This window comes from Protopterus annectens, chromosome 4.part1 (assembly GCF_019279795.1).
Source record: "Protopterus annectens isolate FY-2018-M chromosome 4.part1, PAN1.0, whole genome shotgun sequence".
In the NCBI taxonomy this organism is placed as follows: Eukaryota; Metazoa; Chordata; order Ceratodontiformes; family Protopteridae; genus Protopterus; species Protopterus annectens.
The window spans coordinates 169,509,751-169,535,325 of record NC_056734.1 but is presented as its reverse complement, the minus strand read 5'-3'; the positions used below and the strand labels follow the sequence as shown (position 1 = coordinate 169,535,325).

General features: G+C 43.5%; 1 protein-coding gene across 1 annotated transcript in view; it reads left to right on the top strand.

Moving 5' to 3' along the window:
* Positions 1-25,575, top strand: part of SEC62 (SEC62 homolog, preprotein translocation factor) — a 924,572-nt gene that overhangs the window by 556,262 nt on the left and 342,735 nt on the right. The window contains exon 4 of the mRNA XM_044070077.1: positions 1,247-1,451. Coding sequence (XP_043926012.1) covers positions 1,247-1,451 — 205 coding nt within the window. The remainder of the gene's footprint in view (positions 1-1,246; positions 1,452-25,575) is intronic.

Sequence of the window (25,575 nt, the reverse complement as noted above, 5' to 3'; positions counted from 1 at the left end):
CCTTGGATTTGCATAGACAAGTAGGATATTGTTTAGACAAAACTAAGGCCATTTGTAAATCTGAGCAACTTTTTTGCTTATTTTCATCCTAGGTCTCTAGGTTTGGCTGTTTCTAAGCAAACTATTTTTTCTTGAATCTCTAAGGTCATTTCCTTTTGTTGATCTTTTCATGAGAAACACATTTCTGCTTCTGTTAAGGCTCATTCTACCAGGTCTGTAGCTTCTTCTGGTGCTTTTTTCAAAGGATTGGATACCATTTCCATCATTGAGGCAGCTACTTGAACTTCTTAACATACTTTTACTAAACATTATAAGCTGGATGTGCCCGCACTGTCCTGCATGGCTTTCTTGAGGGTTGTACTTGGACCTTCCTTCTCCTATGTTTTCTCTTGAGCTTTTGTACTTTACTAGAGTAATGAGTGCTGCAACAATGAAATGGAAGGACATAGTACAGTTGTGTAAAATCTTACTGTAACAGTAGATGTCCTTCCCTTCACTGTTGCAGTATTCGCTTCCTCCATTCTACCCCTTTTATTTACTTTTTTTCTTTCTGGGTGCACACGTTTTCCTTTACCCCTCGGGACTGTTCTGCCTAGGACTTTTCAGTTCTGAGTTAGGTACATCCGTATGTCATCTTTATCCCCTGTGCTATGAGGGAGCAATATACATGTGACATACAATGTACTAGTAATCCTAAGGCTTTGGTATAATGCCAGGATGTCGAGCTCCCCTTGGCAGGAGTTCCCTAGAATAAACGGTTAAGGGACGGACATCTACTGTTATGGTAAGATTTTACATAATTGTACTTTCTGCCCTCCATGTGCTTTTGTGTCTGAGGGGTCCTTTTAACTACCATCATAGCAAACTTTTCAGCTGCATTAAAAGTTCATTTTATTTTTGTCCTAATTATTTCTTTGCTAGTAGGAGTTTTCCTAATGTTTGGATTGAGGTCAAGAATTGAGTTGAGACTACACACTCCCTCTTATTCCCTGGTGCAGGAACAGTCCAGTGTCAGCTTGGGGAGGGGGTCTGCAGGTCTTAAGTGTGGGAATCCTTGATTTAGAACCAGCTGCTAAATGGGACCTGACTAATTGTGCAAGTGTCTCGCCAGCTGCAGAGAGGACTCTCAAAGCACTGCTGATGTGGAGACTATGTATGCATCTACAATTTCTGTGGATTTTAATTTATTTATAGATTGTAGTCCATTTTTATTGTAGATAAGTAATTTCCAATTAAATTTCTTTAGACTTCTCAAGAAACAGTTCTTTCATCGAGCATTGAAAGTGGTAAAAATGAAACCAGAAAAGGACACCAAGAAAGAAAAAGAGAAAGGAAAAACTGATAGTGGAAAAGAAGATGAGAAGAAAAGCAAGAAGGAGTTAGTAAAGGAAGAGAGAAACAAGAAGGAGAAGGAGAAGAAAAAGGATACTGATAAAGATGAAAGCAAGAAGGTAAGGTCAACTTGAGTTATTGTTACAGTTAACATTGTACAGTAGGCATATTCTTCACTTTAGGGAGTTATGGTGGCAAATCAAATTAAATGCCACAAAAAAACCTGGATTAAATGATAGTATTTCCATAACCCCAGTATTAAAATTGAAAGCTGCAGATATCCAATAAATTATTCTCAGCTTGTAATATCTATAATGGTCAATAGATGGCAGTATTTGCTTACTTGAAGAAATGACCATAATTAGTTAACAGTTCAAACACTCTATTAATTTATTTATTTTATGTGTTTTTAAACGAGATTCTATACTAAATAAAGTTTAGAAGAAGGAAGTATATATCAGTTTTAAAACCTATGAAATATTTTAACAAATTTATTTTAGTAGTTTAATAATATAAAGTATATTGATTTACAATTGAATATTATTAAATTTGATTATACTCATGTATTTTAATATTTATGAGTGGCAGTATTGTGATTGGTTACCTATTGATGCTTTTTGACTGATAGGGTATTGTTTGAAAATGTCTTACTATTTAATGACTTAATTAATTGATTGGACTACTATCTGATGAAGTCATTCTTGGTAAAGACGAAAACGCAATTTGTTTGTTAAGAGCGTTAATGTGGATTTTTCTTTACTTGATATCTGGTTTATCGAATAAACAGATCAACTTTTGCTGTTGAGTTCCTACTTTCGTCTTGGATGCTTTTGGACATTTTTCTTGGTTCGTTTTGGATTGTTTTGGACTTTTATTAGCAGCTTGAGTTATTGTTACAGTTAACATTGTACAGTAGGCATATTCTTCACTTTGAGCAGAGTAGACTTCCTTCCATCTTCATGCACCATGACTTGGAATCATTGGTATGTAGGCAGTCCTCGAGTAGTGTTCACTGACTGGTGTTTAGTAACCTTAACTGCTCAGCAGAAGAGTTGTGTAACATTCACTGGTGTATATTGAAATTGATTTAAAACTGACTAAGAGGAGGTCATTCAATATTCCTCTTAAGTCTTTGGGGTGTTTTATGTCTCCTCTGTCATAATTTACAGTGGAGAATTAAAGGTGTTAAGCAGCTTGTAATGATGTATCACTTGTTTTCTTTATAACTGAAAGAAACACTGAATCTGAGATGGACTTTGACAGTTGTTTAAAGAAGAATTCTAAGAATGATTTACTAAAAAATGTTTGACACTCTCCTACTGTAGTCAGAAATATTCTTTACATAGGTTACATTTTTGGAGAGACTTACGGGGATGGTGGATTGGCTGTGATGTTTTCATCTTCTATCTTTTCCCTGACAGACTGTTCCAGTTTTAGAGTAACAGATGTTCATCTCACATTGCTGCAGTCCTTACACTTGGGTAGTCCGCTGTCCTCGGTCGGCCCGAATATCAAAGTATTAGGCTGACGTCGGTCAAGGCGCTTAAGACTGACATCAGGACGTCAGGGTACAAATGCGCATGACCGACGTCATATCCTCAGTCTTTTTTGCCGCATGGTCCGATGCAGAAGCAGCGTTGCAAGTGCCGTTCGGCGTTCTGAAATTTTTCGAATTCGGAGTTTCAGACCGAGTCAAAGTTGGCTAAGTACCCTGTTGGGGAATATTTTAGTTTTTTCTTGCCTCAGTGGTTTACCGGATGTCAGAAAAAGTGAATAACTGTATTTCTTGTGGGAAACAGATACCGCATAGGGACTATCATACTTTGTGTATTCCTTGTTTGGGGCCTGAGCACGACGTTGTTGGGTGTCGCTTTTGTGCTAGGTTCAATAAGCGCACTATTAAGCGAAGGTTAGATTGTGCCAGGTTGGTCTTCGGGAAGCGGTGCAATTATAATATGCCGTCGGATGCTCCGCCCGCTTCTTCGAAGAAGCGCAAAGACAAAGCAGCTAAACCCAGGCAAGAAGAGTCGTCCGTGCGGACGCCCGGTTCTTTAGAGGCGCCAGTGGAACCGGTGGTTCCGCCGGAGGCTTCTCTGGAGTCCCGGGGGAGACTTTGATATTGCAGGATGTGGCCTCTCAGGAGGCAGGTCAGGCTGAAGGGGCTTCTCAGGTTACTGTACTCCCCTCCCTTCCTAGGGTGGTTAGGCCCTCTCCTTCTGTTTCCAAGGCTTCTCCCAGAGGCAGGCCAGGTTTAGCTTCTGTTGGTGTCACTCCTAGTTCATCAGGATCTGTGCCCAAGAAGCACATGCTTAAAATGGCAGAAGATTTAATTACTTTGATTAGAGGTTCTTTGCCCCCTCCTGATAAGAGGCCTAGGGTGGAACCAGAGTTGGGGAGTTTTGAGCAGGCTTCGGATGTTTCAGAGTCTTTGGCTGAAGACTTGCAGGAGTATTCTCCTTATTCTGATGTAGATGATTCTACTCCTTCTGCTTCTCCTCCAGAGGATTTTTCTTTTTCAGAGACTCTTCATTCCATGAGGGAACATTTTAAGTGGGAAGGTCAGGACTTCTCTGATTCCAGGAAAAGGCTTAGGGAATTTTTGCTTTTACCCCAGCATAGGCCTTTGGCTATACCTCCTGTTCTGGATGTTGTGGAAGATGTGTTTGCAGAGGCTTCACTTAATCCTGATTCTTTGCCTCCTGCTCCTGTTAAACCGGACAGGTATTACAGGGTGCCTGAAGCTCATAAATATCTTTATAAGAGTCCTAGGGCGGATCCAGAAACTGTTAGTCAGGGACCTAAGGGTGTCAAGGCCTCTGTTGTAAAAAATCCGGTTCCTCCAGATAAAGAGGCCAGAGCTTTGGATAGATGGGGAAAGAAAGTCTATACTTCTTCCACCTTAGCTATGAGGGCTTTGAATTGCCAGTTTCACATGTTGAAATATCAAAACTATCTGCTTTCTCAATTGAAGTCTAAGGTAGATGCTCTGGCGGAAGGCATTGAGTGTAAAGAATTACAAGATTTGGTACATGTCTCTGAACAGGTGGGTAAGCATTCTTTACAATGTGGGTTTGATGCTGTACAGGCCTCGTCTAGGGTGGCTGCCACTGGGTCAGTTCTTCGCAGGCACGCCTGGCTGAGGGATCAGAATTTATCTGACCATGTTAAGACAAGGATTTTGGATGCTCCTTTACAGTCTGATGTGTTGTTTGGGTCACCTGTGGAGTCAGTCTTAAAGAAAATGGAAGACAAGGCTAAGTCTATGCAGGCTGTTAAAGATTTTTTGCAAGTTCAGCCTCCGAAGTTTAGTAGGAATTGGCCTGCTAAGGGGTGGACATACCCTTCTTATGATTCACAGTCTAGGGGTAGATCTAGACGTGGTAGAGGCAGAGCTCAGGGCTCTTTCAGACCTAGAACGGGGAGTTCACCTGCACAGTCTTCGGGTGAGGGCAGGGGCCAGTCCTTTCGTAAACAGGCCCAATGACCTTTTCAGCTGCCAGATCCTTCTTGCCTGGCAGCACCTTTGGGAGGAAGGTTGGCACTCTTCAAGGAAAATTGGAGTTTGATTACCCAAGACAGATGGGTATTGGATATCATACACCAAGGTTACAAGTTTTATTTCCATACCTTGCCTCCTTTCAAAGGCATGCCAGACGTTCCTCCTCAGCAAAGACTAGAGGCTCACAAACAAATTTCTCTGCTGCTTCAAATAGGGGCCATACAGTCGGTCCCTCTGCCAGAAGTGGGCCTAGGATTTTATTCTCGCCTGTTCCTAGTACCAAAGAAGGGGAACACGTGGAGACCAATTTTGGATTTATCTATCCTCAACACTTATCTGGACATTCCCAAGTTCAAAATGTTGACATTACAACAGCTTTTACCTCTGCTGGGCAAAGATCACTGGATGGTGACTCTGGATCTCAAGGAGGCTTACCTTCATGTTCCTATCAGGCTAAGTTGCAGGAAGTATCTGCTTTCGGGCTGGGACTTCTCATTATCAGTTCTCTGCATTGCCCTTTGGCTTATCTACTGCGCCCAGAGTGTTCACGAAGGTTCTGGCTCCAGTGATAGCTTTCTTCAGGCTAAAAGGAATACAGATCTATCCTTATTTGGACGATTGCCTGATTCTGGCCCAAGGAAGGGATGAACTTCTTCAGCATTTACAATATGTGATAGCAGTGCTAAGATGCCTGGGGTATTCTGTGAACGAAATAAAGTCCAGTCTAGTACCCTCTCAGGACATGTGCTTTCTGGGTGTGAGACTGAATACAGCATCCCAGATGGCCTTTTTGACCCCGGACAAACAAAAGAATCTTTCTCTTTACTTCCATCAATTGTCTCATCAGTCCAGGCTGACTGCAAGGACAGTCCTTCAAGCCTTGGGGTTCATGGCATCTTGTATTCTGGTGCTTCCCAATGCCAAACTGCATATGAGGAAGCTACAATGGTATCTCAAAAATGTATGGACACAGCACTGCCAAGATATGGACACTGTCATTCAGATAATACCTTGCATTCAAAAGGAATTTTTGTGGTGGGCTCAGGAATGTCACCTAAACAAGGGACTCTCTGTGACCCGGACAGAGGCAAGTCAGATTCTAACGACAGATGCCTCAGACAAAGCTTGGGGAGCTCATCTAAATGGAAAGTGGGTACAAGACACGTGGCCTGCCAGACTACAACATCTACATATCAACTTGAAGGAGATGTTAGCAGTCCAATTTGCATTAATAGCTTTCAAGGATTTACTTCTTCCAGGGCAGGTGTTGGTTCTAACAGACAACACAACTGTCATGTGGTACATCAACAAGCAAGGGGGAACACATTCTTATCCTCTATGCAGACAAGCAATGATTTTGTGGGAGACTGCTCTCAGTTTACAGCTAAATCTTCAGGCAAGGTTTCTGCCGGGAGCACAGAACTCCTTAGCAGATGTGTTGAGCAGACGAATTATGGATCCCCACGAGTGGAAATTGGATCCTCATGTATTTCAGAAATTGACAGTGTTATGGGGAACTCCAGACATAGATCTGTTCGCTTCTCCACTAAATTACCAGCTGCCAAAGTTTTGCACAAAAAGGTTTCATCCCACAGCTTGGAAAGTGGATGCTCTTTCATTCAATTGGAGCAATCTTCATGTGTATGCCTTTCCACCTCTGCCTCTCCTTCCAAAGGTACTCCTAAAGGTCAGACAGGACAAGCCAAAGATGATTTTAATAGCTCCAGATTGGCCTCGACAGCACTGGTACCCATTACTGAGAAGTCTGGTACGGGAGCCTCCATGGCCTTTGCCTTCGATTCCACACCTGCTGTCTCAGGAGAACAGTCGTTTACTCAATGTCAAACTTCACTCTCTTCACCTAACAGCCTGGCATATTCTGTTTTAAACCCTGGAGGGTCTCAGCTTCCACAGCAAGTTTTGAATGTTATTTTGGAGGCCAGAAGGCCTAGTACAAGGAAAGTGTACGCAGATAAATGGAAGAGATTTTTATTTTGGAGTACAGCAAAGGAATTTGATGTTTCTAAGCCTAATTTAAGTGTGGCTCTTCAATATCTTGCTGAGTTACTGGACAAAGGTTTGTCCTTCTCTTCTATTAAGGTTCATGCTGCAGCAATTTCTGCTCACTATGACTGTGACCCACCATTGTTTTCTCATCCTTTGTTTAAGCAATTCCTTAGAGGGGCAAAGAATTTAAGACCCCACGAGAGCTCCTACTCCTGCTTGGGATCTCAATTTTGTGTTGGAGAAACTCACTCTACAACCTTTTGAGCCTGCAGCTACTGCCGAGTTGAAATATTTATCATGGAAGACTGCTTTTTGTTGGCCATTACCTCTGCCAGAAGGGTTTCTGAATTACAGGCCCTTATGGCGGTTGAGCCTTTCTTAATTTTCCATAAGGATAGGGTATCTTTACGTACTAATCCTTCCTTTATGCCTAAAGTGGTTTCTAGTGTGGCTTTAAACCAAACTATTCATTTGCCTACTTTTTATGCAAACCCCCAAAATAAAGGGGAAAAGATTTTGCACACTTTGGATATACACAGGCAGTTGCGATATTATTTGAGCAGAACTAAAGGGTTCAGGCAGTCTCAGCAGTTATTTGTTTCATTTGCTTTGGGTTCTCAGGGCAAGCCTGTGTCAAAACAAACTATTTCTAAGTGGATTGGGTTTTGTATTGCTTTCTGTTATTCCCATCATGGTAAGGAGGTTCCAGCTGGGATTAGGCCTCATTCCACTAGGGCTACTGCCACTTCTACAGCTTTTTAAGGGGTGGCAACTAAAGATATTTTGGAGGCAGCTACTTGGAGTTCAGTGCATACTTTCTCTAAGCATTACCACCTTCCACTTTACTCTAAATCTAGGGCTGGTTTTGCCACTGCAATTTTACAGGGCATTTTGGCAGCCCCTACTGCTTTATAGTTTTGCCATCCTCCCTTACCTCTGCTTTGGGATTCTACCCAAGTGTAAGGACTGCAGCAATGTGAGATGAAGAACATAGTACAGTTTTGTACCTACCATAAATGTAGATGTTCAAGATCCACATTGCTGCAGTCCAATTACCCTCCCTCCTTCCCTCTGTAGTTAGAGGCGGTTGTGTGGTTTGGGTTGTGAATATTGTGGATATTGTATATATTGTACATATGATTAGTGCAAGGGTGGTTGGTTGTTTTTTGCTGTCTTTTGGTTTTGACCTTTCTTTTTAGGGTCTTCTGACATCTGGGGCAAGAAAAGACTGAGGATATGACGTCTGTCATGCGCATTTGTACCCTGACGTCCTGATGTCAGTCTTAAGCGCCTTGACCGACGTCAGCCTAATACTTTGATATTCGGGCCGACCGAGGACAGCGGACTACCCAAGTGTAAGGACTGCAGCAATGTGGATCTTCGAACATCTACATTTATGGTAGGTACAAAACTGTACTTTTTTTTTTTTCTTTCAATTTTTGGTGGGAGGAGGTGATCAGTCTTGGTTATAAAATAATTCCTGTACCCATGGTTAGGACTGCATTGAAGCATAAATTGATAAGCCGTGAGCATTTTGCATTGTTTTTTTTTTTTTTTTTTTTACAGAAATTTCACACTTGGGCATGGATGCGCAGATGATGACACATTTCTCAATGTCTTGTGCAGACTACATAAGTGAACTTTGTGGAAAAACGTACACCAAACTCAAGAATATTCTACTTTTGTCTTATAGAACAAGCACTGTTTTGGAGTTCTAGGAAAGGGCTCATCCTCATGTAGAGAGGATCTGTCCTCATCCCCCCTTCTCAGGGATGGACTCGAGTCCTGACAGAGTCACACACATAGTTTCTGTCCAGTGGGAGATGCATTCTGGTGTGTTTGCACTATCCTTACTAAGCTATATTGGCAAGGCTTGATCATGTAAAAGTGGCCTCTTGAGTCCTTTGGTTTTGGATCTGGAGTACTCGAGGCCAATAGTTAGTTTCCTAGAACCCCCTTTCCCTTAGTCCTTTTAAGCTGTTCAGCCCTGGATGAAGATGAAGATGAAACATGGTGAACCCTATGAGGATCCGCAGCTCAGACTTTGGGCATTGGACACAGTTTTTCTCAGGTGCTACAGGCATAAAAGCAGGAGTTTGCTGTTAGATGACCTGTGTAGGATGCCTGCATTACAGGAGGGCAGACTTGTCCTCACCATTATCTGTGTCTGGCAAACATTCTGTCAGATGCAAGTCTTCATCAGCCTAGCATCCCATGTGTACCAGTTACATTTTCTTGCCCAGATTTCTGTGAGTTTCTACATGATCCTCCTCTTAGAGTAGGAAAGACTAGATGCACCTTCATTGGCCCAGTACCTGTCAGCAGTTGGAGGAGAATTTTTCATCATAGATATGGGAAAAACTGAGGGAGTCATTATGCCCTCTAGTCTCTGTTGTGATGATGCCTCCAGGAGGAGGCTTTGGACTTCATTTGATCCAGTCTATTCCCTCCCCTGGTGGTTCCTGTGGAATCAGTGCTTTTGGTGCTCATGTAGTTCGTTTTAGATAATGTTCATTTGGAAGTCTGGAAGCACACATCTTTTGTTGCTGCCCTTTGGAGTCTGTGTTTGTATATAATCTCCATCAAGAGATTGGAGTGATGTCTTGGAAACATTTGCAGACTGGTGTCTGGATGACCTCAAGGGTCTAGGTGCTCCTCAAGATAGGTGGATGCTGTGGCCTATTAAGGTTACTGGCTGGACAAATTGGTCTTCATCTGTACCACTTTTAAGATTAAGACTTTCATTTATACTCAGCAGCTGTCTTGATGACCATCTTTCATCCTGCACACAGTGTTGAGAGACATAAGACCTTCCAAATAGCTTATTGTGACCCTGATGGAGGTCAGTTTTGGTCCTCTTGGGTATAGCAGATGCCTTTACTTGAATGGGAGGCAATACAGTTATTTCTCTTAAGGTGAGCCTGGCTGAGGTAATCTCCAGTGGAGAACAAATTTGGGACCCACATGTTTGGAAGATCAATTTGATTAGGTGGAGCATTTTGGGATATAGTCACTGTCCTTATTTGGGATGCCTTCCTGACATGCAGCTAGTCTTTGACAGTTTTGGGGAGGTCCTTTTCATGGACACTTCTTACCTGCTGTTCAAGGAGATGGAATAGACAGATGCCATAGATGCCTTCAGTGTAGGGCACAACAAGTGTTACTTGCAGAGAAGAAGAGGAAACTAAGATCCAGTATTGGACCAGGCTTGCTCCCCCCCCCCATTTGTGTCAGCTGAGTTGAGAGAGAAAGAGGCTCACTTTGTTTCTTAGAGAAATTGACTCTCATGGTTGGTTAATGGAGATTTCCCTAGTAACACGACAGGCCAGCTCCCTTTCTCCTCCTCCTTTCTTGAGGTGGCTGCTTGTGGTTGGGCATGGAATTATGGGCAGTATGTCTCTTAAAGTACTGTAATGCTTCACTACAGGATGTATGCTATGCACTACCATTCTTTTCTAGAAAGAGTTAGGGATGTTACAGTTGTTTGAGCATCCCAAGGGCAGCAAGTAAATGTCCCAATATATCCTTGTTCTGCCAGCCTCTAGGTTATTCGTATGCCAAATTTAAGGGCTAAAAGCTACAATGGGAATATAAGTGTCTTATGATTCTCAAAGATCCATAGCCTAGTACCTATGAACCTAAATCCAAATGCTACATGGCATTAAAAGTGAAAACATACATTTGATATTTGAAAGTTTATGTATTTACAACTACCAACATACAATTTCTGGCAAGTAACTCCAAGTTATGTCATTGAAATGCAACTTGGAAGACTTGAAGCTTTAGAGTCAGAAAATCTGTTTGTCTTTGCAAGTGGAATAGCTGAGTGGCTGAAAAGCCTGAAAAAGCAGAGTGCCAAATTCTTCAGCATTGCTGGGGAAGAAGCCATGGTGGTATTTATCTTTTCTTTCTTAAAGAAGAGAAAGCAAAAACTTGAATTTTATTCAGAATTTGTTCTTCACAAGGGCATAAGGTGTACCTCATGTCTGTCCCTGAATTTTTTTTTTTTTTTTTTTGCTCTGGCTGTCATAACATTTATGATTTTCTTGTAAATCACTGAAGGTTAGTCAGTCATTAATGGCATATATTAGAACTTCATATTTTTTATTTTTCAGAAAATGCATGTTGTTCTGAAGACTTCCTACGTTGATTAGATTAATATTTGTAAATTGTCCCTGATGTTGTGCTTCTGTTCCACCATTTTTTTTTACTTTGTCTTGAACTTTTGAGTAAAAAAGTTGAGAGCTGTCATAATTTCCTAGAGGCACTGTAGCTGTTAATGCTGTTGAATTGAATTCAACCAAAAACTTTGAAAATGGTAAGTTGCATGATTCATTAATAATTGAGAAGAATAGCATATGGAAAGAAATGATCAAACAAGGGACTGGATGTTGAAATAGATTTGGCCTGCTTAATCTGTGTGGTGGCTGTATGTGAAACAAATGAAATTGCATGTGCACATCTCAAAATTAATTGAGGAACTGGAAATTTGTAATAATGGTAGCGACAGAAAAAGCTAAGGTTTACATGAATCACTTTGTAGTTGCGGTTCAGCTATTGCATACAAGTGCAACTTTAAGCATGAAAGGAAAAAGTGCATTCCTTTAATTGGCTTTGTAAAAGCCACGATAGAATGAGTCTGTACAAAGATGTGTAAAATAAAAAAATGTTCAAAAACGTGTATGTTGTAAACAGAAGCATGAAATTGAATTACTGGTTGGTACAATTTAAAGTGAATAGAGCTGATAAGAAGCAAGAAATACATCAGAAACATTAAAGCAAGAACTTACGACAGACTGAACAGGAAGTGTTGAGAATTAAGCAGAAAGTTGAATGTAAACCGCACAGTAGTACAGACTGTAGTTTTATATCTGAAAAAATACTTTTGAAGCATTGGTGTTAAAAGGCACTGAAAAAGGTGCTTTTTGCATATTGATAACGTATTCAGAGCACCAAGTAAAACTGCTAGATCGAGAGAAATATGTTTCTCTTTCACAGTGTTGCACTTAACAGAATTAATTCTGTTAAAGGACACTGGAAGGTGCAGGTAACATTATCCTAAAGCTAGTTCTTTTTCTCCCTGCAGTATCATGTAGATATTGTATAGCTCCTAGAAGCCCTTCAGTAACTTTTTCATTTTTTTCTTGTGTTCCATAACATTTTTCACTAAGGTGCCACCATTTTTTTCTTACTCTAAGTTTGCACTATTCAGGAAAGACTGTCTCTGTTTCCATGATTTAGACTAAATAGCCAAGACTCTCTTGTTTTTCATTGTTTGTCACTGCCCAAAATTGTACAAGGTTTGACTGTTTCATGCTGAGGTAATTGATGTACTAAAACAAGGAAATGAAGTGGTTGTTGGAGAAATCTTTGTGACTCCATTACATACACAAGACTAGTTTTTGTCTAGTCAAGTATTTCTTTTATCCACGTGACTACAGAATTATGCACAGCACAAATTGCGGGCAATTGCAATTTGGCTTACTGGCAAACAGGCAGAGCCACACAACAGGTTATGAAAGCAGTGAGATCAGTTCATACAACCATAAGGCATTCTTTAGCTATGTCAGAAACCTAGGAGGAAACTCCCAGATATGCTCAGAATTAGTTCAAAATGATGTGAAGATTACTGATCCTACAGACATTGCCAACATACTGGCTGACAGGTTCAGTGCAAACTTCTCCCCCCCTAAAGGAGAGATATCTATACCAAATGATTGTAGCCCCCCAAACATCTCTAACGCCCAGGTGAGAACTGCTCTCTCCAAGGCAAAGAACACAGCATCCATGGGACCTGATGGTGTCCCCGGCTGTGTGCTCCATGAACTCAACGAGGAATTAAACCCACAGTTAGGACAGCTGTTTAATCTTAGTCTCACCACCGGATATGTACCCAGGGAGTGGCGCACAGCGACTGTGGTCCCACTCCACAAAGGCGGTGCCTCCACCGACCCTGGAAATTACCGTCCCATTAGCTTGACAAGCCTTATCTGCAAAGCCATGGAGAGGATCATAATGGATCTCATAAATAAAGACATAGGGAATTTGCAGACTTTGGATCCAACCCAGTTTGGCTTTGTCAAAGGCAGATCATGCCTTTTAAACTTGGTTGACTTTTTCGAAACAGTCACCAAGGCCATTGACGAGGAAAAGGCAGTCCATACAGCCTACCTAGACCTGGCGAAGGCTTTCGATACAATACCCCACTCGGGTATCATTGAAAAACTCATCAACTTAAATGTAAACCCATACATTACAAAATGGGTTGCAAACTGGCTGAGTGACAGAACCCACAGGGTCAGAGTTGCTGGCGCCATGTCAGACTCAAAGCCTGTCACAAGTGGTGTCCCACAGGGCTCAGTCCTGGGCCCACTCTTGTTTGGCATCTACTTTTCTGAAGTACAAGCAAACACAGGAGCGTTATGGCTGACAAAGTTTGCAGATGACTGCAAACTGGGCGCCGTAATCGAAAACACATCCGACACAGATATCCTTCAGAAGGGTCTCACAGAAACGGATAACTGGTGCCAGAGCCATGGCCTAAAGTTAAATGCCAAGAAATGCATAGTCATACCCTTCGGGAAAAACAAGGTTACCACTAGCTACCATATAGGTGGCAATCCCCTGATCACAGAAGAAGTTATCAGGGACCTGGGGACCCAGGTTGACAGTAGCCTTTCATTCGACACTCATATTGCTAAAGTAGTTAGGAAGACCTTCTACATTGCCCACCTTATCATGAAGGGATTCACATCTAGATCAAGGGAGGTCATAGTCTCCCTATACTCATCACTCATCAGACCAATGATAGAGTACAATGCCCCATTCGGAATGCATCTGACCCGACACTTGCAGCAGCTGGAGAGGCCACAAAAGTTCCTCACCAAAAGGATAAAGGGTCTCAAAAATCTGTCTTATGCTGCCCGACTGAAAGAACTCCAGTTATATTCAGTTGCTTACCGCTTGCTCAGAGGTGACCTGTGCCTGACATACAAGGCCATGTCAAACCCAGGTTTGATGAACATGCTTCATCTCAAAAAATCTAGATCCCTCAGAGCCACAAGGGCGGGAGACTTAAACCTCGACACGGCTATTAATAGGACGTGCTGGAGGGATAGGTTCATCACCCAAAGACTCCCTATGCTGTGGAACAAAATCCCGGTTTATGTGAGGCAGAGCACCTTGCTGGCCTTGTTCAAGAGGAATCTTGACCAATGGATGGGAGATCGCAGATACACCCCAGGGGTTACCTCAGTGTCACTGCTCGACAGAGGCACAGCAAAATAATGGGCATAGTTTCTCCAAACTAAAGGGGTGGCGTAAGCCACAAAACTATGGGCTAGGCTTGTAAATGCCCTCGGGCAGATAGCCTAGTTTGAACCTATGAACCTATACAGTATGAACTGCGGTAAGAAAGATCTAAAATGACTTGGCCAGTTAAAAAATTTCACATTGGGAACATTCCCATGTCCCTGACTGATGGATGTCCATATGCCTAACTGGCTAAGGGTGTAAAGTTGTGCGAGTTGGTTGGATATCGGGCCTTCTATGGCTGAAGTTTCATTTGTCAGTAGGGCAGTGACCTACTCAAATTTCTACTTCCACAGAACTCTTAAAGACTTCTGCATCTGCCCCATACTGGAGGAGGTTGTGGGAGGTTGAGTGTCTCTACTTTCTTGCTTGGGCTGTGTCATGCAGGACAGTTGGATGGGGGGGGGGGGCATCCTGTCCAGAGGCTACACCATCCCCTTTCTGTTTCAGCACCAACCACAGTTATTTACCCTTCTAGACATCCCACCAGAAAAAGAGATCATCAGCCTTTTTAAGAAAAAAGTTCCATCAGGAAGGAGTTACAAGACCAGAGAAGGTCTGAATACTATTCCTTTTTGGTTTAAATGAAAATGGAGTACCTTAGGTCATTTAGGTCTCAGTGACCTAAATCATTTCAATCTAAAAGTAAAGTTCCAGATGGTTCTGGATGGTCATAGTGTAGTCCTTGGACTTACAGGTGGATGCATACCTGCATATCAGAGTTGTCAGTGGTAACCCTGGTTTTGATGCATGTAAAGCTGTGGCGCCATGACTGCAGCCCACATTACCAGCGTTCGAGTAGTGGCTTCAGCACAGGGGAGGAGTGAAGTGGCATGGAGTGCTTGCCTTTCCTTGGGGGTGGGAGGGGTTTTTGCACACTTGGAAGCATACTGGACAGTTTGATTTCTCCGGTGGAAATTGGTGGAAACCACCAATGTCCTTCCATATCACTGTTGCAGTATCTTTCACTTAAGGGATCCCTTGCTAAAGTTAGTCTAGTGTCAGACCAGTATACCAAAGCTTTAGGTTTTCAAGGACGTCATACATCATACACATCCTCCCCACTCACAGCATAGAGCATAAAGGTGACGTATGCAAGTATGTACCTCAGAACTTTTTTACTGCCGGTTTGCTCCTTTGTGCTGGTTACCAAGCCACTTCCCGATAAGTATCTTGTTGGGGTTTTCTTCTTATCTAATTTTTCTTTTGGTTTGTGAGTTTGCATGTTATCCAGAAAGGGAAAATGGCAGTGAGGGAGATATATTCCCCGTTATCAGTGTCTGTATTGCTTGGGAGCTTCTCATGACCATACTACATGCTCAATTTGTCAAGCTTTTGCCCCTAAGACTCTTCATAGTCTTCTCTCCTTCATGTCTGTCTGCCTGGATAACCACTGTCTTAAATTGTTGGAACAGGGTGCAATAGAGGAATCATCGCATTCCAAGGGTCAGCCGTGTAGCAAGATGATGACCAAAAAAAGGTTGGATTCGACTGCTGTACTGCCTCCCCCAGACATCGGTCTTGCGACTGGTGAAAGCCTGGGGGATTATCCAGTTGTTAGAGGTTCTGCAGACATCCATTGTGGATGTTGAGGGGGAACCTCAGCTGGTCCTATCTGAGAGGCATTCTGCAGATTCTTGTTTGGGAGGAGATTCCCACTGCATTGATTGTCGGCAAGGTTGTGAACCTCCTAAGGTCTTTAGGGCTGAAGTCCCTTTAAAGAAGAAGCATAAAGCTAAACACATTTCCCCTGCTTCCAGAGATCCCAGCATGAATGGCAGGATTTTATACAGGGGTTGTTTAATTCCCTCATGGCCTTGTAGCCTACCCAGGGATTTTCTGTTCCTGCCCCCCTTGAATCCTATATTCTACTTAAAAGCATTAAGGCACAGTCCTCTTCTGATGAGGATTTGGACTCGGGGGGGGGGGGGGTCCTTGGCTTACTCCTGTTAGATTCCTTGTCCATTAGACCATGGTTCTGAGGAGGAGTATTCCATTAGCCCAGATTCTCCCTTTGAGGAACTTTGTTTTTTGGGATACTATCTCTTGCATGAAGAAATTCTTTAAATGGGACTATACTGTGGTTTCTGACATCCAGAAGAGGTACTATGAACTCCTCCAGGTGTAGTCCCCTGAGCCCTCTGCTACCCTGTTAGACACTTTTTCAGCAGCTTCTCACACTCCTGATTCCCAATCTCCGACCCCTGAAAAGCCTGACCGGTTATATAAGGTGCCTTGATGACTGTAAGTTTCTATGCAAATGTCCTTCTGCTGACCCCTTTGTTGTGTCTGTCTCTTCTGACAAACCTTCCAAGCTCTTGCCTTCTACTAAATTGCTTCCTTCTGACAAGGACTGTAGGACCATGGAGTGCCTGGGCAAAAAGGTGTATTCTCCTGCTACCCAGGCGTTTTGGGCTATAAATTATCAAACCCATATGACCAGGTATGTCTTGGCCTTTCAGGTCATCTCTGACATTCCTGATTAGGAGGGGCAGGTTTCTGCCCTCTCTTTGTTGGACTCCTCCCAAGTTGCTCGTCATTTTATTAAATGTAGTTGTGATGCAGCTAATGCTGCTTCTAGAGCTGCTGCCTTTGGTTCTGTTCTGAGTTGTTACTTTTGGCTTCACCTCCAGCCTTTGCCTGATGATATTAAGACTAAATTGATGGATGCTCTCTTTCATAATAAAAATCTCTGTGGTCCTGCAGCTGCTGAGCTTTTTTAGTCCCTACAAGAAAAGGGCAAGGTCATGCAGGTATTGAAGCATATTTTTGTTTCCTCCTATTCATACATTTCACAGGAATTATCCCTCTAAGCTTGCCTTTGTGCATAGACAAGTGTCATCCTCCTCGCAAAGGTAAAAGGGGTTCCAGACAGACTCCTCCTGCCAAGCCAGGTTCTGTCTTGTTTCCTTGCATCTTAAGTTAGGTTCCTTTGTCTCTTTTTCTTTCCCTGTCTCTTCCCAAGTGGTTAAGGATCACCAAGGATTCTTGGGTTCTGTCCGTTATCCGTCAGGGATACTTTGGTGTGGAAATTCCTTCCTCCTTTTTCTTTTTTCTGGATGTTCTTCAGGGCCTTTTGTCTCAAGGCATAATCCAAGCAGTATCTGCTCCTCAAAAGGGGAAGGATTTTTATCTCAGAATGTTTTTGGTTCCCAGGAAGGAAGGCATATGGAGGCCTATTTTGGACTTTTCCCAGCTCAGCACCTTTCTGAAGATGACTTCCTTTTGGATGTTGTCCCTTCAGACTCTTTCCTGATTTTCTTCCCCAGGCTTTCCTGGTGTTTCTGGATCTTAAGGATGCTTATCTTCACATCCCTATTCATCCACATTTTCAGGAAATGTTTGCATTTGTCTGTTTCTTCTTTGTATTTTCAGTTCTCTCCTTTGGCTTGTCTACTGCCCAAAGGGTTTTCACCAGATGCCTCACTCCTGTGATTGCCTTTTGCAGAATGTGAGGGTTACAAATCTTTCCTTACCTAGCCGACGTTCTCGTTCAGGCCTCCTCCCCAGAGACCTTGCTTCAGCACCTTAACTATGTTATTTGCCTCTTGCAAAGCCTAGGGTTTATGATAGATTTCCAGAAATCCTTCCTGACTCATTCTCAGGGTCATGTTTTTTTCTGTTGCAGGCTCTAGACCATTCCTTTGCTGACTCCCCTACCACCACCAGTAGCTCCTGCTCTAATTGCCTTTTTCAGTCCTTTCTTCCTCAGGTCTCTGTTACAGACAGAGTTTCTAAGGGCTCTGGGATTCATGGCTTCCACCATTCCTATATTACTACTATCCAGAAACGATACGAGGAAGCTACAGTGGTTCCTGAAGTCATTATGGCTACAACAGTCATCCTTTAGACTTTCTACTCCCTCTTCTTCCATTCTCCATACTAGAGTTTCAGTGATGGATTCATCAGTTATCTCTCGACCTTAGGTTTCCTTTTCAGACCCAGTCTCCTCTTGGGAGCTTTATTTCAGATGCTTCGGTTGCTGGGTGGGGTGCTTCCTTTGGACCTAAAAATATTTCATGGTCTTTGGCCCGTTCATCAGAGGACAGCCCATGTGAAAGCTCTTCTTCTTGCTCTTTAGGCCTTTCATACTTTCTTTCTACCAGGGCCTCTCAAAATCTTTACAGACAGTAGCACAGTGATGTGGTAATCAACAAACAAGATGGGACATGGTCCTACCTTCTGTGCAGACTAGCTCTTCAATTTTGGGATGTGGCTCCCCATTGTCAGGTGACTCTCTCTAGGCCATTTATGTTCCTTCATAACAAAACACACCTGATACACTTGTAATAGCTGACTCTATCATCAGGCACACTGACGTCCCGCTCACCAGGCTGAACAAGGAGAAGGTCACGGTGAGCTGCCTGTTGGGCGCTAGGATCCGCCACATAACACAAGCACTCGGGTCACTCCAAGGCAAGTACAAATATGACCCAGTCATTGTCCATGCTGGTGTGAATGACCTGAGACATACCTCCCTGGACTACATGAAAAGAGACATAGAGGAGCTCTCTGAGCATGTAGCCCAGGACGGTATGACCCTGACCTTGAGTAGCATCTTACCCTCACCAAGAATGATGTCACAATATGAAGACAAGATGATCAATTTCAACAATTGGCTTAAGTATTGGTGTCATTCAAAGGGGATCCAATGCCTGTCAGCCTGGGATGACATGCTCGACAAGCCACGATGCTTCACTAGGGACGGCTTGCACCTGTCACCCCTGGGCTTTCGGATATTGGCAAAGGCTCTTGCCACCCCCATAGTGCCTTTTTTAGGCAAGGCTCAAAAGACAAACCCACCTCCATAGGTATCACAAGGGATAAGAAACTAAGAGTAATGCTACTCAATGCCAGAAGTCTAAACCTCAAGATGCACGCACTCGAAACTCTCCTTAGCATGGAGAACATCGATATCTGTGCAGTAACAGAAACCTGGTTCAAGGCTACCGAGAGCACCCCAGCACTACCAGGTTATACCTCATACCATGTTTTTCGGCCCCAAAACTTGGACCAAACCACAAAAGGAGGGGGAGTATCAATATTCGTCAAAGATACCCACACCTCCAGGTTGTTGGCACACCACGAAGCATCAGAGACTATCCATGTGCAACTAACAGTGGGTAAAACTGCCTTCCAGTTTATAGCCTGCTACAGACCACCCTCTCAAACCCAGGAACCCCACTTGGCCTTCCTGAGAACACTGGAAAATATGAAGGTCTCTCCAAACACCATTATACTGGGTGACTTCAACTACCCAAACATAGACTGGGAGCATTACTCTAGCTCCAACACCCTAGCCCAAAGGTTCCTAGAATTTATAAACTCAAATGCTATAGAACAACTTGTTACCACTCCCACAAGAGGGGAAAACATACTGGACCTGATCATCACCAACATGGGGACTCTATGCTCCAGACCAGAAGTGTATCCCTCACTGGTAAGATCAGACCATAAACTAATCTCACTAGATATCCACATCCCGACCCCAGCCCCTGCCCAGAAAACCACAGTGAAAAACTTCTCTAAAGCAAATTTCACACTCCTCAAAACCGAGATGGAATCCTTCAAAGCCCCCGGGCCTATGGAAAATACGGCCCAGACCGCAGAATCCTTTATAAACGCATTCTGTGAACACCTTCAGGAATGCATGGATCATGCAATCCCAAACAAAACCAAGACCAGTCCTCCAAAGGCAGGTGTCCTGTCTGGTGGACCCCAGCCATAAACAATCTGTATAATAGAAAGAGGAAGCTACTACACGATAGAGCAAAATCCCAAAAAGGGAAGGCATCTCTGACCAGTATTAGCAAAAAACTACGGGCACTCATAAAATCATCTAAGGCCAGCTTCGAGAGAAAAATTGCACAGGACACTAAGGATAATCACAAGGCTTTCTTTAGTTATGTCAGGAACCTGGGTGGGAATTCCCAGATGTGCTCAGAATTAGTCCAAAATGACAAAAAATACACCGAACCCACAGACATTGCCAACATCCTAGCTGACGGGTTCAACACAAACTTCTCCCCCCCTTCTCCACCAAAAGGGCAAATATCTATCTCAGCAGAGTGCTGCCCCCCTGACATCTCAGATGCTCAGGTAAGAGCCGCCCTCTCCAAAGCAAAAAACTCAGCATCAATGGGACCAGGCGGTGTCCCGGGCTGCATCCTATATGAACTCCAAGAAGAACTAAACCCAAACATAAAACTACTGTTCAATCTCAGCCGTACTACAGGATATGTACCCAAAGAGTGGTGTACAGCAACAGTGGTCCCTCTCCACAAAGGTGGTGCCTCAACGGATCCTGGAAACTATCGCCCCATAAGCCTGACTAGCTTGATCTGCAAAGCTATGGAAAGGATCATCATGGACCTCATAAATAAAGATATTGGGGACCTACAGACACTGGATCCTACCCAGTTCGGCTTTGTTAAGGGCAGATCCTGCCTCTTAAACCTGGTCAATTTCTTTGAAACAGTCACCAAGGCCATTGAGGGGTAAGGTGGTCCACACAGCCTACCTGGACCTCGCAAAAGCCTTTTATACAATACCCCACTCGGGCATTATAGATAAGCTCACCAGCTTAAATATAAAACCCCTATGTCACTAGATGGGTTGCAAACTGGCTCAAGGACAGAACCCACATGGTTAGAATTGCTGGAGCCATGTCAGACTCAAACCAGTTACAAGTGGCGTCCCACAAGGCTCAGTCCTGGGACCTCTCTTGTTGGGTATATATTTCTCGGAGGTACAGGCCAACACGGAAGGACTGTGGCTGACCAAGTTCGCAGATGACTGCAAACTGGGTGCCATAATCGACTCTCCAGCCGACACAAGCATCCTACAAAAGGGCCTCATAGAAACAGACAACTGGTGCCAGAGCCATGGCCTCAAGCTAAACGCCAAAAAGTGTATAGTCATCCCCTTTGGCAAAAACCAAGTGCCCACAAATTACCACATAGATGGTAATCCATTAAGTACGGAAGAAGTAATTAGGGACCTGGGGACCAAAGTTGATAGCAGTCTTTCATTCGACAACCACGAGGCCAAAGTGGTTAGAAAAACATTTTCTATAGCCCACCTAATCATGAAGGGATTCACATCTAGATCAGGAGAGGTCATCGTGCCTCTTTACTCATCCCTCATCAGGCCCATAATTGAGTACAATGCCCCTTTTGGGATGTACCTTACCAGACACCTGCAGCAACTGGAAAGACCCCAAAAGTACCTCACCAAGAGGATCAAAGGGCTCAAACAGATGCCATATGCTGTGCCCGGTTAAAGAAACTCCAGCTCTACTCAGTGGCATATACCGCCTGCTCAGAGGCGATCTGTGCCTGACGTATAAAGCCATGTCCAACCCGGAATTAATGGACATGCTGCCCCTCAGAAAATCCAAATCCCATCGAGCTACACGCTCGAGAGACTTGAACCTCAGCACTGAAATAAATAGGACATGCTGGAGGGACAGATTCATAACCCAGAGGCTCCCTTCACTCTGGAATAAAATCCCAGTCCAGGTTAGGCAGAGTCCCTCATTGACTCTCTTCAAGAGGAATCTTAATGAGTGGATGGGAGATCGTAGATTTACTCCGGGTATCACTTCTGTATCACTGTTAGACAGAGGCACAGTTTACTAACCTCGAAAAAGGGCATAGCAAAATTCATTTAAAATGGGTGGCGAAAGCCAGACACTCTGGCTAGGCTTGTAAATGCCCTATTGCAGATAGCCTAGTATGAACCTATGAACCTATAAAACATTGTGGCAGACTCTCTTAACGGGTCTGTAACACAGGCTGACGTGTGGATGCTTCACAGATCTTTTTAGATATTTTCCAGCAATGGGGTACTCCTCAGGTAGATTTTTATTGCCTCCCCTCTGAGCAGACAGCTTCCTCTCCCTTGCACCAGAGTCCCAAGTCCTCTGGCATGGAAGGTGAGAACCCTATGTTTTTCTTGGAAGGGGATGTTTCTCTGTGCCATCCCTCCCCTTCCTGTTTTACTGAGGGTCCTTCTCAAGATAGAGCAACCCCTCCCCTCAAAAAAAAATCTTGCGGGTGACTACCTTTTAGCACAGACAGCATTGGTTCCATCTTTACCACAAGTTACCTCACAGGGTAGATCTATTTACACAAGACAAGGGGACTTTCATCCAGCCCTCACTTGTTAACTATTCAGCTAATACTGTGGGTGATAGGGTTTTGATCCCTTTAAGGCATGTTTTTTTCTGAAGATGTGCTTCGGGTACTGCAGGAGGCCAGGAAACCCACTACTGTGAAATCCTGTGTCCAAATGGTAGAGATTTTCTGTCTGGTGCCTTGCTAGTAACCAAGATCCACTTTCTGTGGAGATTTCTCTGGTTCTCTCTTATTTGTGTGAATTGCTCAATGCTAGGTTGGAATTTTCTTCAGTTAAGGGTTCGCAGTGGTGCAACAGTTAGCTTTGTCACCTCACAGCAAGAGGTTCTCTGGTTCGATTCTTGGCTGGGATGCCTTCTATGCAGAGTCTACATGTCCTACCTGCATTCATGTGGGTTTCCACGGGTGCTGTGATTTCTTCCCACATTCCAAAGACAGGTCTCTGGAGCTTTACTCCCTGGGCCTCCGCTGAAAATAGGCCCTGTCCAGTCGGACATTCCCAGTAAACAAATGTTATATAAAATAGATAAATAAAGCTCTCCTGTCAGCTATTTTTGCTTGTCTGCCTTTTTCTCCTCCTCTGGCTTCTAAGTTTGAGGTGAAGCCATGTTCTTCATATTAAGCCTCCCGGAAAACCTACTCCTCCTTCCTGGGACCTTCATTTTGTTCTTAAAAAATTGACTTGGGCTCCTTTTGAGCCTGTAGCTTCAGTTGCCTTGCCACATTGTACATGGACGACTGTTCTTTTGGCCCTTACTTTCAGTTAAGAGGGTATCTGAGTTTCATGCCCTTATTAATTTTTCATAGGGACAGGGTGTCTTTTCGTACCAATCCTTCTTTTATGCCTACGGTGGTTAATGAATTTTCTCAATCGGTTTATTAATTTGCTCACTTTTTTTTCCCTTCCCCTCTCTACAGTCTAATAGTGAGAAGGTTCTTCACACCTTGGATTTGCATAGGCAGCTCTGGTATTATTTGGATAAGATTATGGCCATTCACAAGTCTGAGCAACTTTTTATTACTTTTCATCATAGATCTCTAGGTTTGGCTGTTTCTAAGCAGATCATTTCTTCATGAGTCTTTAAAATCATTTTGTTTTGGTACTCCTTTCATGGGAAAAGTTTTTCTGATTCTGAAAAGGCTCATTCTTCTAGGACTATGGCTTCCTCTGGTGCTTTTTTCAGATGCTTGGACACCAGATGTTCATTGTGTTTCACTGTTGCAGTCATTACTCTTGGGTTATCCTGCTGGCAGGCTACCCTCAGTCGGCCAGAATTCCAAAGTCTAGGTCTGGCGTCTGTTGCTGTCACCTCTTCCCTGACGTCAGTGCGCCAGGGGTATAAAAGATGCAGCCAACGCCATTTTCTTCAGTCTTTCTTGCTGCGTGGTGCCCGAAGCAAAAGCAGTTTGCAGGTGCCGGTCAGCCGACTCCTGAGATTTTCAAATCCGAATTTCAGAACCAAAGTCTTCATTAAAGTTAAGTACCCCATTGGGGAAACTTTTTTCTTGCTCCAGACCGATGTCAGAAAAAGTTAACAATTGTATTTCTTGTGGGAAGCAAATACCTCATAAAGATTTTCACTCTTACTGTATTCCTTGCCTAGCGTTGCTAGCTGTCGGTTTTGTGCTAGATTTAACCAATGCACTATTAAGCGTCGGTTCGATTTTGCATTTCATTACTTTGGCTGAAGATTTAATTATATAATGCCGTCGGAACAACCGACAACCGGAGGTTACAAAAAATGCAATGACAAGGAAAAGAATAGGCATCCGAGGTCCAAAACAGATGACAAGGCCTCTGCTAGGCTAGTCGCCGGTTCTCAGTGAGGCGCTTTCGCAGCCCCTGGTGCCCGCTACCTCAGAGCCACAAGCCGCTTCCGACTCCCACGTGGAGCCGACTGGGCCTCTGGATACTCAAGGTATTGGACACTCTGAAATCATTCCCTCAGATGGGTCCGGAGCCACTGAGCAGGCATCTGCTTCTGAGGGTGTCTTCAAACCTACACAACTATATATTAAGCCATCTTCAGCTACAAACACTAAAGCAACTCTAAAGACAAAGAAACAAGTACAGCATTCTCCTACTCAGACTTCCATTCCTACAAAACAGATGCTCAAAATGGCCGAAGACCTAATTACCTTGATCAGGGGCTCCCAACCCCCTTCTGATAAGAGGCGTAGGCAAGAGACAGAGTATGATTCTTCTGATCAGGTTTCTATTTCCTCTGATTCCTCTTCTGAACAGGATTATTCCATGCTTCCCTATGAGGATTCTGATGCTGAAGAATTCATTCCTTCAGCCTCTCCTCCTGAGGATTATTCTTTTGGGGAAACCCTGCATACCATGAGGGAGCATTTCCACTGGCAGAGCCAAGATTATTCTGAATCTTAGAAAAGGCTCAGCGACTTTCTGCTACTTCCACAGCACAGACCTCTTGCTATTCTACCTGTTCTTGACAATGTAGATGATGTATTTTCAGAGTCCGGCCTGTCCTCTGACTCTTTACCCCCTGCACCTGCTGAGTCAGACAGATACTACAGGGTCCCGGATTCTCATAAATTCCTATATGAAAACCCCGCAGCTGACCCAGAAACTATATCTCAGGTTCCCAAAGGGATTAAAGCTTCCACTGCAAAAAACCCTGTCCCCTCTGATAGGGATTATAGGGCTCTAGACAGATGGGGGAAAAAAAGTCTACACTTCTGCTACCTTGGCTGTAAGGGCTTTAAATTGTCAGTTTCATATGCTTAAATATCAACAATATTTAATGTCTCTGCTTAAACAGAAATTGTTGACAAATACTGAATGTTCAGAGAACAAGGAATTGCAGGATTTATTGCATGCAGCTGAACAAGTGGGAAAGCATACTTTGCAGTGTGGTTATGATTTACTGGAGGCATCTTGCAGGGCCGCTGTTACAGATGCTTGGTTAAAGGAACAGAATCTGCCTGATCATGTTAAAGCAAAATTATTAGATGCACCATTACAGCATGATGCTTTGTTTGGTACTAAAGCAGAAGAGGTGTTGAAAAAATGGAGGATAAAGCAAAATCCATGCAGACAGTCAAGGATTTCTTACAGGTACAGCCACCCAAGTTTAGCATGAACTGGCCTTCTAAAAATTGGTCCTTTCCAGTGTCAGACCACAAAGAGGCAGATACAGGCGTCCCAGAGGCAGATCTCAGCCCCACGGCTCATACAGGCCTAAACAATGGGGTGCTCCTACCTCCAAAAGCGGAGAAGACAAATCACAACCTTACAGGAAACAGTCCCAATGACTTTCCTCT